This window comes from Pantherophis guttatus, chromosome 6, assembly GCF_059756535.1.
Source record: "Pantherophis guttatus breed Tessera chromosome 6, ASM5975653v1, whole genome shotgun sequence".
Taxonomy (NCBI): domain Eukaryota; kingdom Metazoa; phylum Chordata; class Lepidosauria; order Squamata; family Colubridae; genus Pantherophis; species Pantherophis guttatus.
In genome coordinates, this window is record NC_142068.1 from 92640504 (window position 1) to 92659974 (window position 19471).

The following is a 19471-nucleotide window of genomic DNA, read 5'->3' on the forward strand; positions in this document are numbered from 1 at the left end:
CCCCCCTCCTCCTTCCCACCCGTCTCCTCGCTTTTCTTTCTCTGCCTCGCTCGCTCGCTCCACAGGGGAAGAAGGAAAAAAAAAAACCCTTTCCCACATCTAACGCTACCTTAAGACAATTAATCTTTTTTACTCTTTCACCCTGGGGGAGGGGTGGACGGGGGGACGGGCAAACACCAACCGGGGAAAAGTCGCTCTGCTCCGGTTAGGAAAACAGCTGGTCGGGGCACTTTCATGCAAATGAAGGCGAAATTAAGAACTGTCTTTTCTTTTTCTTTTTCTTTTTCTTTTTCTTTTTCTTTCTTTCTTCTTTCTTTCTTTCTTTCTTTCTTTCTTTCCATTCTTTCCTTCCTTACCTCCCTCCCTCCTTCCTTCCCTCCTTCCCTCTTTCTTCCCTTCTTCCCTTCTTTTTCTTTCTTTCCATTCCTTCCTTCCCTCCCTCCTTCCTTCCCTCCCTTTTCTTTCTTTCTTTTTCTTTCTTTCTTTCCATTCTTTCCTTCCTTCCCTCCTTCCTTCCCTCCCTCCCTCTCTTCTTTTTTTCTATTCTTTCCTTCCTTCCTTACCTCCCTCTCTTCTTTCTTTCTTTTTTTCTTTCTTTCTTTCCATTCTTTCCTTCCTTCCTTACCTCCCTCTCTTCTTTCTTTCTTTCTTTTTCTTTCTTTCTTTCCATTCTTTCCTTCCTTCCCTCCCTCTCTTCTTTCTTTCTTTCCATTCTTTCCTTCCTTCCCTCCTTCCTTCCCTCCCTCTCTTCTTTCTTTCTTTCTATTCTTTCCTTCCTTCCTTACCTCCCTCTCTTCTTTCTTTCTTTCTTTTTCTTTCTATTCCTTCCTTCCTTCCTTACCTCCCTCTCTTCTTTCTTTCTTTCTTTTTCTTTCTTTCTTTCCATTCCTTCCTTCCTTCCCTCCCTCTCTTCTTTCTTCCCTTTCTTTCTTTTTTCTCTCCCCGCCCCCAGCAAATCTATCAGGATTCACAATTAGAAAAATAAAATAAAATAAGACAAACCCAAGAGGCCAAGACGGCTGGTCTCGAAAGCCCCTTGGCTAGGAGGCTCCCCCCACCCCCACCCCCAGTTCAGGAAAAGAGGTAAGCAGGGACTCCCGCCGACCTCTTCGGCTAGGAAGTCCGGTGTCTTTCAAGACTCTGAGCCGAGTACCTCGCAGGGAAAGGCCGAAGGGACCAACAGGAGCCTGCGGAAAATCAGCCCCGAACAAAAATCCACATCTTTCGCCCCCAGATGTTTCATCGTTCCCGCAGCCAGAAGGCCGGGGGAAGGGCGCTCCTGTGGCACTGGCCCCCTCACTTGGAAAAAAGGGGAGCCCGAAGGTGCCCAGCTGGGCGTGGGGTTCCCAAAGGGAACTCAGTTCAAAAGCTGAGCCGCCGAGAACTTCAGAGGCAAGGCCCAAAGGGGTCTTGCTTGACACGGATTCTCTGCTGACACCCCCACACCCCCCCCCCCGCTGCCCTCAGGGAAGTTTCCCGTTCTCAGAAGGCTCTCTGTCGTGGTAGCTGCGGATCACCCGGTCACGCTCCGAGCGAAAGGGCCGCCTTCCCTCAATACCTGGCAGCAGGTCTTGGCCAGCGTTAAACCTTAAGGGCGTTTTTGGTTTGGTTTTTTTTTCCCCTTGGGAGAAGATATTGGGTGGTGGGAACTGTCGGGTGGGTTTATGTGGGGGAGGGGAAGCGAGTCCCCAGGTAAAAAAAAAAGGTTGAGCATGAGGTGTGGAGTCCGCCAGAGAGAAATGGCAACAACCGATTGCAGGCAACGCAACTGCCTTCCTTTCCGACGCGTCCTTGCTTCCAAACGTGTCTTAGGCCATCGGGGTCAGAGGATGCCGAAGGCGGGGGGGGTGGTGGTGGTCGAAAGTTGCCGAGAATTTGCAACTCGATCCGATTTTGGCGTTCGCCCCTGGGGCTCCTCCGTCCCCTCCAGAAGGTCGCCCAGCCGGTTTTACGGTCGCCTCGGCCCCGTCTCTTGACGGGATAGAAGAAGTCTCCGGCCCGGGGCAGGAAAACGAGAAGGGGGAAGACGGGAGCCAAGAGGATGCGGGAAAGAAAAAAAAAGAAAAGACCCCAGGCCGCACGTCGGCAGGTGAAATCGAAGCGACATCCAACCGTAGATGCGCCAGCCGGCGGGCGAAAGCCTTCGAAGGCAGCCGTAGTTCATATCATCCGGCAGGCCTGTTGGGCGAATAGCTTGGACCGAAAGAGGCCCAACCTTGTCCCGGGCGAGCAAGGGAACTCGCCTCGCCTGAAAGCTGGCCTCCCCTGAACCCCCCCCCCCGCCCCCGGCCCGTCTTAACATCATTACGGGCAAACCAGTGTACTGGGGGCCCCTAGCCACCTACTCACAGCAATAAAAATGTAAACGGTCGACAAAATGAAATATATATCTATCAGCGTTATCAGTGTTAATTTCTATTAACGCATGTTAGTATACCAGAGCCCTGGTAGCGCAGCAGACTAAAGCACTGTTATTAACGTCAGCTGCCTGCAATTACTGCAAGTTCGAATCTCACCAGGCTCAAGGTTGACTCAGCCTTCCATCCTTTCTAAGGTAGGTGAAATGAGGACCCAGATTGTGGGGGCAATAAGCTGACTTTGTATAAAAGATACAAAAGTATGAAGGCTTTTGCTTAACGCATTGTAAGCCGCCCTGAGTCTCCGGAGAAGGGCGGCATATAAATCAAAATTTAAAAAAAAAAATTAAAAAAACGCACTAAAATGTAATAAATATGTTGCTGTATTTATAGGATAGAAGGTGCATCGAAGGGTTAACATACACAGATTAGTATGGGGCCCCCTATACTCGTGGGAGAGCCCACAGGCAAGTATCCATTAGGCCCAGAGCGTTAAGACGGCCCGCCTGGAGGAAAATATCCAGGCCTCCAGGCCTTCCTCGGGGAAATTCCAGGCCCTGCCGACCCCCCCCCCCCGAAAGTCACCCAAATGGGTCGGCAGCATAAAGCAGTGGTGTTGGAACTCCTGGCTGGGCCTGGACAGAGGCCCTGCATTACCCAGAAGAATGGACCGGGCGCCAAGAAATGCCTCGTGGGCTCTGGGTGGATCCCATAAGGAAATCTGTTCCAGAGTCTCCGAGAAATGGAGGGGTGTGTGTGAAAGCTGGACAACGGGGGCGGGGGGACTTCAAAGAACAGCGGCAGGAACAGTTGCAGAAGAGGAAGAGCAGCGAAGGCATCCTAAAGAGCAATTAGCAGCACCGACGGTTGTAGGCTGTATGGTGGTTCATATAACACCAAGGGTAGGAGTGAGTCCCACGGGAGACTAACGGGGGTAATTCAGGGTCCTCCTCCGGTTCCAAGGACCAGGAGCCGTGGAAGAAGCTTGATCGCCCGGGAAGTGGAGAAAAAAAGGGACGGCCAAACAAGCAGCGGGCTCCCCCCGACTCCCCACCCGAACGAGGTGCCGGGCTCAAGGGAAACGAGCCTCGCGGCTTGTTTTGCGGGAATACACATCGCATTTACCCGGAGCGATTTACTCTTTTAAATGGAATGATAGATAGATAGATAGATAGATAGATAGATAGATAGATAGATAGATAGATAGATAGGTAGGTAGGTAGGTAGGTAGGTAGGTAGATAGATAGATAGATAGATAGATAGATAGATAGATAGATAGATAGATAGATAGATAGATAGATAGATAATCTATATATCTATCATCTATCATCTATCTATATCTATCTACCTACCTACCTACCTACCTATCTAGATGCTAGAGATAAATAGAGATAGAAATGTAGAGAAATCTATCTATCTATCTATCTATCTATCTATCTATCTATCTATCAGCCATTTTCATATATATATATGAGTGAGTGAGCGGAGAAAGACAGACAGCAAAGAGACAGACGGGCGATATATATTCCCTTCCAAGGGAAGCCGTCCGTCCGTCTCTTTGCTGTCTGTCTTTCTCCGCTTACTCACTCTCTCTCTCTCTCTCTCTCTCTCTCCCTTTCCTTCCTTCAAAGTCGCACCAGGCTTGTAATCAGCAACACAACCTGACATAAATCAAGGCCGGATTGACGGGGGCTGACAAATAACTGATGGATTGCGGTTGGAGAGCATTGACAGCGGATGAAGGAGAGGAACCGAGGGAGAAGAGCGCGTCTCCCCCACCCCCACCCCCTGGCCGGGAGGGGAGGGGCAGGAGGAGGAGGAGGAGGAGGGAGGGAGGGAGGGAGGGGCCTCATTCACGTGACACCCCCCCCGGCCTCGCCCAATCCCCGCGTGGAATTTCCCCACGCCCCTCCAGTTCCGCTTGGAGGGCGCTGGGTTGGCGTATTTGGAAGGAGGAGGCCCAGGACTTTTCCTGCTTGTTTTCGTGCCGGAGGAAATCCGATCCAGGCCCCGTCAGCTTTTTTTTCTCTCTCCCCCCCCTCCCCATAAACTGAACCCCGGGGCCGTTGCACGGAGAGCACGGAGCGCAGCGCCTCTTGGTTTTTTTGGGGGGGGGTCCCATCGGGAGGCCGGGAAGCGACCTTAACCCAAGCAAAATCCACCGGACCGATCTTGTCCCAACCTGGGAGGGCGGGCAGCGTCTTGCGCCCCCTCCCCCCCAAAAAAAGCCCCTCGCGGAGTCTCTGGAGGCCGGCAAAGTGGGGAGGGGGTTTTTCTCAGGAATGCCAGGACGGGCAGGGAACGAGCCCCGTTGAGCTGAGCAAAGGCAGGAGGCGGGATGGATGGCTGGATGGATAGATGGATGGAGCGGGCAGAGCGATGAGTGGGTGGGTGGAGGTATTGGGTGGGGGGTCGTCGGCCGCGGAAAAGCCCTTGAAGAGGCAGCGTGACGTCACATCCCCTTGACCCTCCAATCACCTCGGGCTCCCATTTGATTGGAAGGCGGCAAAGGCTTTAATCTCCCGACTAATTCAGCTCGCTCGGGAAGCCACTTTCTCTGCCAGAGCCGAGGCTGGCAGGAGAGCGGCTTGGGCGGAGAGGAGGAGGAAGAAAAGAAGAAGAAGAAGCAAGAGACCGAAGGAAAGAAAGAAGGAAGGAAGGAAGGAAGGAAGGAAAAGAAAGGAGGAGAGAGACCGGCCGGGCAGAGGGGGGTTGAACGGAGGAGATAAGCCCGGGCTCTTCTCTCTCCACCCCCCGTCATCCCCTCCCTCTCCCCTCGGGGGGGCACACAACCCTGCCCCCCCCTCCACCCCAAAAAAGCACGGATTTATTTCTCCAGCGGTTGAAACCTCGGACTTTTCCCTTTGGCCCGATTTTGAAAAACGAAAGAAAAAAAAGCCTGAAAAAAAAAAGAAAAGAAAAAGAAAGAAAAGAAAAGACTGGGAGAGAAAAAAAAAAAGAAAAAGAAGGAGAAGAAAAACCTTCGGAGGAATCTGCTGCGGCGGCTTCTTCTGCTGCTGCTGCTCCCGGTTTTGCAAAGGGGGCGGAATCTTCCTCCCTGCCTTCTCACCCCCCCCACTCCACCCCACTCCCACCCCTCCCCCCACCCCCCACTCTTCGGTCCCCGAAGTCGCCATTGGAAGCTGCAGACGCTCCGTTTCGGCTCCTGAGCAGCGCGTTCCCGGCGCTCCCGTCCGTCCGTCCGTCCGTCCGTCCGTGTGCCCCCCCCCCGCGCGTTTTCATGCGAGCCTTTGGGTCATGATTACAGCCCCCGCGCTTTCTGCCGTAAGAAGTAGTCCGCGCGGAGGCGGAGGCGCAGGAGGAGGCGCGCCAGAGCTCGGGAACGGCGGCGGCGGCGGTGCTGCTGAGCTCCCTTGGCAGAGCGGGCTCGCTGGGAACCTTATCGGCGGCGTTGTTGGCGGCGGCGGCGGCGGCTGCTGCAAAGCTTTCTTCCACGCCATCCCCCCTTCGGACCCTTTGCGCCAAGCCAACCGTCTGCCCATCAAAGTCTTGAAAATGCTCACGGCACGGACGGGACACATTTTGCATCCCGAATATCTCCAGCCGTTGCCTTCCACGCCGGTCAGCCCGATCGAGGTAAGTAAGACACACCGGAGAAGGGGGGGGGGCGGCAGGAGAGAAAGGGACCCCCCGTCCTTTGGTGTGTTTGGTGTGTGTGTGTGTGTGTGTGTGAGTGGGTGCGTGGAATCCTTTGTAGGGCGCTTGCTTCGTTTCAACAACTCTTCCCCCCCCCCTCTACAAACACACAGACACACACACACATATACCGTCGTCCGGCCTGGGGCGATTGATTTTGGGGGGGGGAGAGCAAGTTGAGTTGGGTACCCCTAAAAAGCTCTCGGAGGGACCCGCCGTGCGTCCTTCGCCTTGGGTGGAGAGGGGGTGACGCGCCCCTGGCTTTCCATTTTGCATTCTCCGTTCTTGAACGGGGGGGGGGGGACGGCCGGGTGCTCCGGCGGAATTTGCCACTTCATCGGCGGGCTCATTCCTGCCCCCCTCCGCCTCCGCCTCCACCCCAACCCCCCCCCCCCACGGCTTGTTGGTTATGGAACCAGATTGCCATCCAAGGGACGGTAACCTGAAACTGAGCAGCCCCTACCGGTTCGAGAGTGAGGGTTTGGGAAAGAAAGCCGCCCTGGCCGCTTGTTTTTGTGTGTGTGTGTGAGAGAGAGAGTGTGTGTTTGTGAGTGTGTGTGTGTGTGTGAGTGTTTGTGAGAGAGTGTGTGTGTGTGTGTGAGAGAGAGAGCGCTCTTCGGGCACGGCGAAGCTCTTGGGGGTACAGCCAGTTAAACGGATCGGGTCTCGGGGCGTCGGGGTTCCACAGGGCTCTCCAGGGGCGCAGCGACGGGGCGAGAGGGCTGCGCGAAGCAGGGCTCGGGGCGGCGTCCCTGCGGCGCCCGCCAAAGAGTCCCAACGGGGGAGAGGGGACACACGGACGACCGGGGGGGATGGGGGGAAGCAGCACAGGGCGCCGGCCTCGGCTTGCCTTGCCTTGCAGGGTGGAAGGGCGACTTTCAAAAGGGGGGGGGGGTTGAGGTCGGGGGGGGTAGGCAGCCGCTTCGGGGGAGCCTCCCTGCCGGCACTCAGGGTTCCAACTCTCTTCTCTTCCCCCCACCCCACCCCACCCCACCCCGGCCCTTCTGCAGCTGGACGCCAAGAAGAGCCCGCTGGCTCTCCTCGCGCAGACCTGCTCCCAGATCGGCAAGCCGGACCCCTCGCCTTCCTCCAAGCTCTCCAGCGTCACGTCCAGCGGAGGCGGCGGCGGCGGCGACAAGGAGGCGTCCAAGGGGGGCCCCTTGAAGCTCAGCGACATCGGCGCCGAGGACAAGTCCAGCTTCAAGCCTTACTCCAAGCCCGGCGCGGATAAGAAGGATTCGTCGGCCGTCGGAGGCTCCGGAGCCGCATCCGGAGGGAGCTCGGGCGGTGGCAGCAGCAGCAGCAGCGAGAAAACGGGATTCCGGGTGCCGAGCGCCACCTGCCCGCCGTTCACGCCAAGGACAGGCAGCCCCAGTTCCAGCGCCTCGGCCTGCTCGCCCGGCCTGCTGCCCGGCGGGGAGAGCAAGGGCGGCGGCGGGAGCAGCAGCGGCGGCGGCGGCGGCGAGGCGGAGAAGAAAGAAGCGGCGGAGAGCTGCGGCAAGAGCGCTTCCGACGGCTCGGGGCGCCTGGCTTCCAGCGGCGGCGGCCTCTCAGCCGAGCTGAGCCAAAGCCACGAAGGCGCCAAGGGGCTCCTGGCCGGCGTCGCTTCGGCCGCCTCTTGCTCGACGGCGGACTCGTCCTGCAGCGCCGTCCCGTCGTCGGTGGCCGCCGCTGTGCTGGGTTCAGCCGGTTTGGTGGCGCCGGTCTCTCCTTACAAACCGGGCCAGACTGTTTTCCCGCTGCCGCCGGCTGGCATGAGCTATCCGGGCTCCCTAGCCGGGGCGTACGCCGGTTACCCACCGCAGTTCCTGCCGCCGGGCGTGGCGCTCGACCCCAGCAAGGCTGGCAGCTTGGGGGGAGGCGGCGGGAGCGGCGGCAAAGCGGCGGGTTCGAGCCCCCTAGCCGGCGCTTCCCCGCCGTCGGTGATGACGGCCAGTTTGTGCCGCGATCCTTACTGCCTGAGCTACCACTGCGCCAGCCACCTGGCCGCCGGCGCCTCCTGCGCCCACGAGCAAGCTCTCAAAGCAGGCGGCTACCCGCTGGTTTACCCGGGGCCGCCTCTGCACGCCGGCCCGCCGTCGCTAGCCGGCCACCCGCTTTACCCTTACGGCTTCTTGCTGCCCAACGACCCCCAGCCTCACAGCTGCAACTGGGTCTCGGCCAACGGGCCCTGCGACAAACGCTTCGCCACTTCGGAGGAGCTGCTCAGCCACCTGCGGACTCACACGGCTTTTCCCGGCCCGGCTGAGAAACTGCTCTCCGGTTACCCGAGTTCCAGCTCGTTGGCCGCCGCCGCTGCAGCGGCCATGGCTTGCCACATGCACGTGCCCACCTCGGCGGCCGGTGGCCCGGGCAGCCCTGGCGCTCTGGCTTTGCGCAGCCCGCACCACGCCTTGGGACTCAGCAGCCGCTACCACCCTTACTCCAAGAGCCCCTTGCCCACCCCAGGAGCCCCCGTCCCGGTCCCGGCCGCCACTGGACCCTATTACTCCCCTTACGCACTCTATGGGCAAAGACTGACGACAGCTTCCGCGCTGGGATACCAGTGAGTTTTTTTCCCCCGGTGTGTGTGTGTGGGAGGGGGGGGGTCGCCGCCTGAGGCTGGGGTTTTGTTTTTGGTGATCCTTTGGGGGGGCGTCGGGGGGTGGGGTGGGTGGATTTGAAAGCGAGGGAGGAGGAAGGAAAAGACCGCCCAGCGTCCCTTGGAAAGTTTCTTAAGGATGGATGACCAGACAAAAAAAAAAATGGCAAAATTGGACGTTTTTTAAATAAATATATATATAAAGATAGTGTTCATCTTGAGGACTGGATCCATGGGCACTGTATTTATTTATGTTAGCTTCAAGCGGGACGATGAATCCATTTAAAAAAATAAAAATAAAAAGTGCATTACCTAATTTCAGCTCGATAGGCTTCAAGGAAAACAAAACAAAAAAAAAAAACACGCAAACAAAAACGAAGTGGAAACACCCGTTGTAGAATATAAATCAATAAAAAGAAAACGAGAACTAGAAGTCTTCTCTTTAATGTTACTTTAAAATTGCTATGATTGTACTGTATTGTACGTTCTTATTTAACGGTGGGTCGGTGGGTGGGGCAAATCCCCCCCCTCCTCAATGCATGTCTCTTTTTCCAAGAACAACGCGGCTCTTAACTTGCAATTTGTCTATTCCAGTCTTCAAATTGCAGCGATTTTTCAAAAGTGTATCCAGTGGCAAAGAGAGCGAGAGAAATTGGTATTTTTTTTTTTTGTATGTATCCTGGCAGGAAGGAAACCCAACCACCAACCACTCTTTTCCCAAAAACCTCCGTTTGCCTTATTTGTATTCTTTCAAAAAAGAAACACTTGACTATTTTTTAATTTTTAAGATCCACCCCGTAGCTAGGGACAGGAACAAGGGGGTGACGTCATGTATTTAAAAATAATAAGACAATGTATCGCTTTAAAAGATTAAAATTCTGTATATTTGATGTATTAAAAAAAACAACAAAGGTTTTACTTTTCTTTTGAAATAACCTTTTGGAGTCTTGTTATAAATGCTCTTTAATTACTTGGGCGGATGAAAGCAAAGGAAGAGAAACAGCAATTGAAGGTTGATTATGCTCCCGGTTTAATTAGCACCCGATACTTTTCTTATTGCAGCTGCAGAGTTGTTAAGCAGAACTGGGGCAATTTAAACTCAAAACAAAACAAAGACGAAGTCAGCTTCTGTTCTAAGGGGGAAAGGAAGGCGTTTGGCTTCCCGGGATTTGCCCACCAAAGCCGTGGAAAGAACGTCTGGGCTTTTCAAAAGGAGGGAAAAGGTCGCTGGCGCGCCCTGTTCCTTGTTTTGCTTTTACGCGCGGCGAATAAACTCCTGGCTCAGTTTAGGGAAACGCGGGACACGATCCAGCCCACGAATTCTGGAAGGAATCGGGCAGGCGGCTTGGGAAGGGGATCTCGTCCCATCTCCATCCGTTCTTGGCTTGAGCAAGAAAGATCTTACCTGCTCGGGAGAGAAACCTTAAGATCGACCGTGGCACGGGATGGGTCTGGTTTTTTCCGTCCCAAAGGAGCGAGAAATGAAAGAAAGGGACGCGTGTGTGTGTGTGTGTGTGTGTGTGTGAAGGAGCAGATTTATTATAAAAAAAAACACGAGCGAGAAAGTCCCTTAGTTAGGTGGGAGTGGGGTATTTTGAAACCCTGGTTAGTTTGGCCCGATGGCTGAAAAACCAAACGCTTTGGGTAAAACAAAACAAACAAAAAAAAGGTTTCATTTTCAGACAGGCGGGGAAAAATAAGATCTACAAAATCTCGTTAGATCCGTCGTTGCAGGGGAAAAAAAACAAAATCGACCACGTCCGTAGATCCTCCTGCTGCTTGTGGCGACGTTCCCACAGGCTTAAATTTGGCTTGAGCGTTTTAACTCTGGGTTGAAGGAAGTCTCTTTCGGAAGTCTCCGGTTTATTTTACGCGGCGTGAACAAAAATCCCCTTTGGTTAAGTAAGACATAAGTGCTTTTTCCGTGGCCTTTTGTGTGTTCAAAGCAAAGGAGCGAATTTCAGCGACCCGTTTTAGTCGTCTTGTGTGAATCCGGATGCGGGGATGTGGAGAGACAGCTGGCCAGCAGGTTTTTTTGGAGGGGAGTGGAAATAAACCCTGACTAAAACCCTAATCCCCTGGTCACTGGTGCGGAGGTAGCTGCGTGGAAAAGGGAAGGGGGTGTCGTAGCTCTGAATGGGAAGTGGGGATTGAAAGAATTCCCCATCTCCTAAAATGGGAAAGGGGAAGGAAAGACGCTTAATCGCTTATCTATCAGGCTTGCGGCCTGATTTTATTTTTATTATTATTATTATTTTACTTCCGAGTAGATTTCTTCCTACAAGTTTGAAGAACCCAAAAGCTGCCGAATTTAGAGGTGCGAGGCGAGGCGAACTTCAGCCCGTCTTTCTGGCTTTCTACTTCCCTTTCCAGTTTTATTTCCATCCACTATATTTCCCCCTCTTTGAGATGGAAAGTAAGTAAAACAAGAAGGCTTTGGCCTTGTTTTGTTTTTTTTAAAATTTGATTTATATGCCGCCCTTCTCCGGAGGCTCAGGGCGGCTTACAATGCGTTAAGCAATAGCCTTCATACTTTCGTATATTTTTTACAAAGTCAGCTTATTGCCCCCCACAAACGGGGTCCTCAATTTACCTACCTTAGAAAGGATGGAAGGCTGAGTCAACCTTGAGCCTGGCAAGATTCGAACTTACTAATTGCAGACAGCTGGACTTAAATTACAATGCATTAGTCTGCTGAGCTATCCAGGTTCCTTTTAAAACCTTCAATCCGGGGAGATTTCATTTGAACCCTTTTCCAAAATAAGGTTCGCGTTCTTAGTTTGCAGCGCTGGATGCGAATGGGAAAAGACTCGTGGAAAAGCAGATTCCGGGGAAAACTGCAGGGACGGTGGAGCAGAAAAGCTTTAAAAAAAACAAACAAACCCAAAAACCTGCTAAAGGTTTCCCCCCTCCCTCCTTTGGATGTAAACGGCACTCCAAAGATGTGCAACTGGGCCTATATCCGTTGTCTTGCAAAAGGAAAACGCGCGTGCGTCCACCCAAAAACAGTATTTCGCTTTAGTTCTTAGCAATCGGTTCGTAAATGGTTATTAAGTCGGGGGTAGCCTCAAATGCTCGTGAAGCTGTAAAACTTCGCAAGCAAAACAAACAAAACGAAAGCAGGCTGACTATAGGAAAGGAAGGAAAGAAGGAAGGAGACGGGCGGAAGCAAAAGAGGAGAGGCGAGCGTCGTGCGGTAGCATTTTTAACCTATTATTATTATTATTATTATTATTATTATTATTATTATTATTATTATTATTATTATTATTATTATTATTATTATTATTTAAACAAGGGTTATTTTGGTTCCGTCGTCTCTTGTCAAACGGATTAGCAGATCGGAAGGTGCAAACTGGTCGTGGTGGTGGGGCGCGGGGGTTGAAGGTGGGGGCAGCGCAGGCTTTGCAAAAGTTTTAAGTTTTCTCGGCTGTGACTTCTGGGGGTGGGGGGGGGGAGGGAACGGAATTGCCTTGGGGCAGCTTCACTTGCCAACGACCTGAAAGGCTGAACCTTGTTTTCGGGCTGCGGTGGTTGGTTGCCTTGATGGCTACTTTCGCTCTGCTCTTTTGTGTCTTAGGAGGCCAAGGAAGGGCTTTTTGGCTGTTCAAATAACTCACAAATCAAAGGCCTTTTTTGGGGGGGGAGAGACAGTGGGGGTGGGGGGGACGGCCAGCAGAGTGTGTTGGGATTGTGAGCGACTTAAGTCGTGGCTTGGCCTGAGAAGCGAAGGGACTGGATTTCTGGGGGAGGGGGAAAAAATGGAACCTGTGGACACTTGTTGACGTGTTTGGCTTTTTATATAATTGCGGGGAAGTTTTTAAAAAGGTCATTAAAATTCATTGGGTACAGGCAGAACTCGCCCTGGGGAGAAAAGGGGGAGAACCCCCCCCTTTCCGGGAACACGTGTAGAGAAAACGTCGGAGAACAAAAAGGGTTCTTTTTAAATAATAATAATAATAATAATAATAATAATAATAATAATAATAATAATAATAATAATAATATGCTCCTCTCTTAAGGTGTTCCTTTATTGAGGCTGTCAAACCCCCCCCCCCCCAAATCCGATGAAGAGATTTCCCCGGGCAATCGGAGCAGGGGGGAATTAAAATCTGCAAGGGGGTCATTCTTGTGCGCAGCTCCCTGGATCGTACAGCGCGCCCCAGTCTTCAAAGTGGGGCAAGGGAGACAAAAGTTACCGTAATCCCCTTCTTCTTCCTCTTCCCCCTGGTTTTAAACAGGTCTGCCGTTAATAAACCTGGGTGATGCCGGGGCCAAGGCTTGGGCCAACTCGCCCTTGGGGTGCTCGGGGTAAGACTTTCCTTCTCGTTGGAGCTTTCTTCCCCTTTGACCTACCTAACCCTAAAAGCCGGGTCTTCAAGGGGACGGGCGGCGCTTGGCAAAGACCAGGGATGCGTGGCACAAATCGCTGCAGGCCCCCCACAGAAGCCAAGAGACCTTCTCTCGCTTCCCCCACTCCACACCCCCAACCAGGGAAAAAAAAGGCTCTTTGCAAGCTTGCCGGGGTCGAACCGGCTGTTTGAGAGGCAAAAAGCCCGGACGGAGGAAGGTGGGGGGGGGAACCACAGGGGGAACGGCGGTGGCAACTGACTTTCCCCTCCCTGCAAAAAGAGAGCAAGGCCGGCCTAGCTTGCATCTCTGCGGCTGGAGACAGCCAGCAGTCTCGGTGGGGAACCCTATGGACGGCGTTCCCACGATGCAAATTCAGCAGCTGGCACAATTCTAGTCTCTGATCCAAAGCTGGGAACGCAAAGGCTGCAAAGGAAAGCTCTCGGCTGCGTTGGGAACGGCGTTCTTCAGGATTCTTCTCTGCGCCTTCTTTATTTCAAGGGCTAACCGCTGTCGGAGGAGGAGGAGGAGGAGATGCCCGGGGCACAGGGTTTCTCTCCACAGCTGGGATATAAACCTGGCTTTTTCCCTCGGCGAAGCGACTGGAAGAAAGAACCTGCAGCCAGACGAGGCCTTCCTTAGCGCACCGGGCCCTGCGAGGAAGCAGAGCGAAGATGGAGAAAAAGAGAGAAATTCTATAGTGAGACCATCACTTCCACAGCCAACTGAGCAGGCATGGTTAGAAGAAGAGGAAGAGGAGGAGGAGGAGGAAATGGCAATGGTCGTAGTACTACGACTGGTAGGGAGAAGAAGAGTCACGGACTGCAACGCAACTGGACTTTCCTAAGAATGGCGAGCTTGGAAGGAAGGCAGCAACGGGGCAAGAGGGACCACCGTTCCCTATCGCAGGGCTGGGAAAGAATTTGGGGGTGGGTTGGAGGAAGGGGTTCGACTCCCGAGAAGAGAGAGAAGAGCTGGACTCTTCTCTTGGGGGTGCAGGCCTGGAAGAAGCCAACCTGCGAGGAAAGGAAGGCTTCTTCCATCCCTTAGGAAAAACCGGCAAGGCCAAAGAATGGACTGAATTCCCACGACTCGGGAATCCCCAATTCCTGGGGAAATGCTGGGTGAATTGCACGGACGGGGATGGTTTGTGCCCCGAGAGCCTTGGGCGACCCCAGCCGGGGGGGGGGAGTGGTTTGATGGTCGTGTTTTATTCTAATGGAGCCTTTGTGGGTCAAGAAGCGCCTTTTTTCAGGTTGGGAGGTTTCGTGGTTTTTTTGGGGGGGGGCTGTTTCCAGCTGGACACCCCCCCCCCAAGTTGAAGGTGGAAAGCAGCTGAGCTGATGAGCCAGGAAAAGTTCGTGCAAGCTTTAAGGATACTTGCGAGGCCTATAAGAGCGCCTGTAAATGTTGCGGTAACTAACGCAGGCCGTTTAGCAAATGTTAAGTGGGGTTTTTTTTAATTAAAAAAAGGCATCATCAGGTTGTATAAACGGGGATATCGCGAGCCTCTCCTGCTTCGGAGCAGAAAGCCTGCAGGCTGGAAGGACTTTGGGCCAGCCGCTGTCTCTCAGCCCTGGGAAGGAAGCAATGGCAAACCACTTCTGGAAAAAACCTCGCCAAGAAAACGGCAGGGATTCTTGAGAATTGGACATGATGGAATAATAATAATTTAGCTGGTTAGCAAATACCAGAATGCGGGTGAAACTTTTCTCTGTCCCTCAAAAGAGCGATCATCTTAACCAAACGGCGAGCCAAGGGCCAAAACCCACCAACCCCTCAACTATTTGCTCATTTTGTCCGTCCCAGATTTCCCCGCATTGGGTTACGTTTTGCACTCCGGAATCCTTTTAAAGCAGCCTCATCGGATCCTTTAAAGCAGCCTCATCGGATCCTTTAAAGCAGCCTCATCGGATCCGCATTGCCCTTTTTGTGATCCCAAGAAACCATTGGAGGAGGAAAGAGAGCAGAGTGGTTTCCCCATCCCATCCCCTGACGATCCCTTGGGGGAATCAAGTGAAGTTTGGGGGCGCTCCAAGAGAAAGAAAGAAAAGAAAGAAAGGAAGGAAGGAAGGAAGGAAGGAAGGAAGGAAGGAAGGAAGGAAGAAAAAAGAAAGAAAGAAAGAAAGAAAGAAAGAAAGAAAGAAAGAAAGAAAGAAAGAAAGAAAGAAAGAAAGAAAGAATGAATGAAAGAAGCTCTGGTGGCTCAGCAGACTAAAGCACCGTTATTAACATCCACTTACATCAGCTGCCTGCAATTCCTGCAAGTTCGAATCTCACCAGGCTCAAGGTTGACTCAGCCTTCCATCCTTTCTAAGGTAGGTAAAACGAGGACCCAGATTATGAGGGCAATAAACTGACTTTGTATACATATACAAAAGTATGAAGGCTATTGCTTAACGCATTGTAAGCCGCCCTGAGTCTCCGGAGAAGGGCGGCATATAAATCAAAAATTTTTAAAAAATGCGTTCCCCAAGTTTAGGGGGGAAAGCGCTTTTTCCCCCTTCCTCTTTAGTGTTTTGGGGACGGCCAGAGATCAGGCTGAGCCACGCAGCGGGCAGAAAGCGAGTGCGGGCGTGTGCGGGCGCTCCATCCAACCCGCAAAGCTTTGAAAAACCGACCACTGAATCCGTGCATGCCTGTTCGGAAGCGCGCGTGTTTTAAAGCTGCCGTGTCTGCTTGCCTTCATCCAGACGATCAGAGAACGCTGTCGGCTGCTTTCCCACAGCGCGCCGAGGACGGGGAGCGTGAGAATCGTGACTCGGGAGAAGCCAGCTACGACCTGGACTATCGCCCTCGGCTAGTGGACGTGGGAGAGAGGACACGCGCGTGGGCGTGGGATTTTTTTTCTTCACATGGCTGGAAAAGGAGCACTTGTGAACCCTCGAAAGCTCCCCACGGCGGCGAGCCCTTTCTCTTCCTTCCTTCGCCTGCCTTTTCTGTTTCTTTTTTTTTTATTATTACTATCCCTTTACTCATTCTTGTTTTCCTTTACCCTTCCTTCCTTCCTTCTTTCTCCTCCCCTTCTTCCTTTCATCCCCAAATTCTTGCGTGTTATCCCAGGGACTCCGGCATCCCTCAAAAGACTTCTGCCCGGTTCTCTGCCCGACCGCTCGGTGTGCAATAACCAACCGGAGGCGTCGGAAGAAAAACCACAACTCCTCATGGTTACTACTGGTAGTAGTCACTTAATCCACGCACGGGTACATGCCTTCAGCCCGTCCTCGCCACGTTCTGTTGTTTGGCTTGTCGTCGCCTTGGGATGACCTAAAGAGAGATTTGCACGTGGGGAAAGTAAGAAGGATGCTTGCTCGCTGGCGTAACTCCCTCCCTCCCTCCGCCTCTTTGTTTTCCCTGCGTATTTCCCCATTTTCAGCCAAGATGCGCCGCCAGGCGGCGCTAGACAAATCTTTCCGAAACGATTTGTAAAAAAACTCACAGGTTTTAATCCCGCCGCTTTGAGCGCGATTTGTTAACAATGTTTTTTACACCGAGTAGCTTGGTCTGTACTCAATTTCGTGCGTTTTGTGTGTGTGTATGCAACACACGCGTTCACGGAAGAGGAGCTGGGGTTGGTCCGAGGAAACGGTTAGATGGGGAAGGGAAGGACCGCGGGATGCAAGGAGTGGGAAGAAGATCAAAGCAAGACGCCTCTCTTTTATCTCTTTTGAACTCTTCACGGGAGTTGTGGGGCGGGGGGCGAGGGGGGCACAGCAAATTCAGAGGTCCCATCCAAGCCTTTTGGGGCTGGACTGCTTCATACAGATATTTTAGTAGTGGTGGTGGTCTGGCGTTTTCTCTCTGCCCCTTTGGGTTTGAGGCAGTGGTGAAATCCTATTTTTTTTACTACCGGTTCTGTGGGCGTGGCTTGGTGGGCGTGGCGTGGCTTGGGGAACGATACTGCAAAATCCCCATTCCCTCCCCACTCTTGGGGGAAGGATACTGCAAAATCCCCATTCTCACCCCACTCCTGGGGAAGGATACTGCAAAATGCCTATTCCCTCCCCACTCCTGGAGGAAGGATACTGCAAAATCCCCATTCTCACCCCACTCCTGGGGAAGGATACTGCAAAATGCCTATTCCCTCCCCACTCCTGGAGGAAGGATACTGCAAAATCCCCATTCTCATCCCACTCCTGGGGGAAGGATACTGCAAAATCCCCATTCCCTCCCCACTCCTGGGGGAAGATACTGCAAAATCCCCATTCCCTCCCCACTCCTGGAGGAAGGATACTGCAAAATCCCCATTCTCACCCCACTCCTGGGGAAGGATACTGCAAAATCCCCATTCTCACCCCACTCCTGGAGGAAGGATACTGCAAAATCCCCATTCTCACCCCACTCCTGGGGAAGGATACTGCAAAATCCCCATTCTCACCCCACTCCTGGGGAAGGATACTGCAAAATCCCCATTCTCACCCCACTCCTGGGGAAGGATACTGCAAAATCCCCATTCTCACCCCACTCCTGGGGAAGGATACTGCAAAATCCCCATTCCCTCCCCACTCCTGGGGAAGGATACTGCAAAATCCCCATTCTCACCCCACTCCTGGGGAAGGATACTGCAAAATCCCCATTCTCACCCCACTCCTGGGGAAGGATACTGCAAAATCTCCATTCTCACCCCACTCCTGGGGAAGGATACTGCAAAATGCCTATTCCCTCCCCACTCCTGGAGGAAGGATACTGCAAAATCCCCATTCTCATCCCACTCCTGGGGAAGGATACTGCAAAATCCCCATTCCCTCCCCACTCCTGGGGGAAGATACTGCAAAATGCCTATTCCCTCCCCACTCCTGGAGGAAGGATACTGCAAAATCCCCATTCTCATCCCACTCCTGGGGGAAGGATACTGCAAAATCCCCATTCTCACCCCACTCCTGGGGAAGGATACTGCAAAATGCCTATTCCCTCCCCACTCCTGGAGGAAGGATACTGCAAAATCCCCATTCTCATCCCACTCCTGGGGGAAGGATACTGCAAAATCCCCATTCTCACCCCACTCCTGGGGGAAGGATACTGCAAAATCCCCATTCTCATCCCACTCCTGGGGAAGGATACTGCAAAATCCCCATTCTCACCCCACTCCTGGGGAAGGATACTGCAAAATCCCCATTCTCACCCCACTCCTGGGGAAGGATACTGCAAAATCTCCATTCTCACCCCACTCCTGGGGAAGGATACTGCAAAATGCCTATTCCCTCCCCACTCCTGGAGGAAGGATACTGCAAAATCCCCATTCTCACCCCACTCCTGGGGAAGGATACTGCAAAATCCCCATTCCCTCCCCACTCCTGGGGGAAGATACTGCAAAATGCCTATTCCCTCCCCACTCCTGGAGGAAGGATACTGCAAAATCCCCATTCTCATCCCACTCCTGGGGGAAGGATACTGCAAAATCCCCATTCTCACCCCACTCCTGGAGGAAGGATACTGCAAAATCCCCATTCTCATCCCACTCCTGGGGAAGGATACTGCAAAATCCCCATTCTCACCCCACTCCTGGGGAAGGATACTGCAAAATCCCCATTCTCACCCCACTCCTGGGGAAGGATACTGCAAAATCTCCATTCTCACCCCACTCCTGGGGAAGGATACTGCAAAATGCCTATTCCCTCCCCACTCCTGGAGGAAGGATACTGCAAAATCCCCATTCTCACCCCACTCCTGGGGAAGGATACTGCAAAATCCCCATTCCCTCCCCACTCCTGGGGGAAGATACTGCAAAATGCCTATTCCCTCCCCACTCCTGGAGGAAGGATACTGCAAAATCCCCATTCTCATCCCACTCCTGGGGGAAGGATACTGCAAAATCCCCATTCTCACCCCACTCCTGGGGAAGGATACTGCAAAATGCCTATTCCCTCCCCACTCCTGGAGGAAGGATACTGCAAAATCCCCATTCTCATCCCACTCCTGGGGGAAGGATACTGCAAAATCCCCATTCCCTCCCCACTCCTGGGGGAAGATACTGCAAAATCCCCATTCCCTCCCCACTCCTGGAGGAAGGATACTGCAAAATCCCCATTCTCACCCCACTCCTGGGAAAGGATACTGCAAAATCCCCATTCTCACCCCACTCCTGGAGGAAGGATACTGCAAAATCCCCATTCTCACCCCACTCCTGGGGAAGGATACTGCAAAATCCCCATTCTCACCCCACTCCTGGGGAAGGATACTGCAAAATCCCCATTCTCACCCCACTCCTGGGGAAGGATACTGCAAAATCCCCATTCTCACCCCACTCCTGGGGAAGGATACTGCAAAATCCCCATTCCCTCCCCACTCCTGGGGAAGGATACTGCAAAATCCCCATTCTCACCCCACTCCTGGGGAAGGATACTGCAAAATCCCCATTCTCACCCCACTCCTGGGGAAGGATACTGCAAAATCTCCATTCTCACCCCACTCCTGGGGAAGGATACTGCAAAATGCCTATTCCCTCCCCACTCCTGGAGGAAGGATACTGCAAAATCCCCATTCTCATCCCACTCCTGGGGGAAGGATACTGCAAAATCCCCATTCT

General features: G+C 53.0%; 1 protein-coding gene and 1 long non-coding RNA gene across 2 annotated transcripts; both read left to right on the top strand.

Annotated features, from left to right (window-relative positions):
• Window positions 1-4262: 4262 nt before the first annotated feature.
• Window positions 4263-9530, top strand: ZNF503 (zinc finger protein 503). The gene is made up of 2 exons (XM_034424006.3): window positions 4263-5954; window positions 7025-9530. The coding sequence occupies exons 1-2, from the start codon at window positions 5616-5618 to the stop codon at window positions 8561-8563; spliced, it is 1878 nt and encodes a 625-aa protein (XP_034279897.2). The 5' UTR covers window positions 4263-5615; the 3' UTR covers window positions 8564-9530.
• A 2719-nt stretch (window positions 9531-12249) lies between these two features.
• LOC148113191 (uncharacterized) lies at window positions 12250-16439 on the top strand. The gene is made up of 2 exons (XR_015728379.1): window positions 12250-15263; window positions 15639-16439. It is a non-coding gene; the product is annotated as an uncharacterized LOC148113191 (long non-coding RNA).
• The last annotated feature ends 3032 nt before the right edge of the window (window positions 16440-19471 follow it).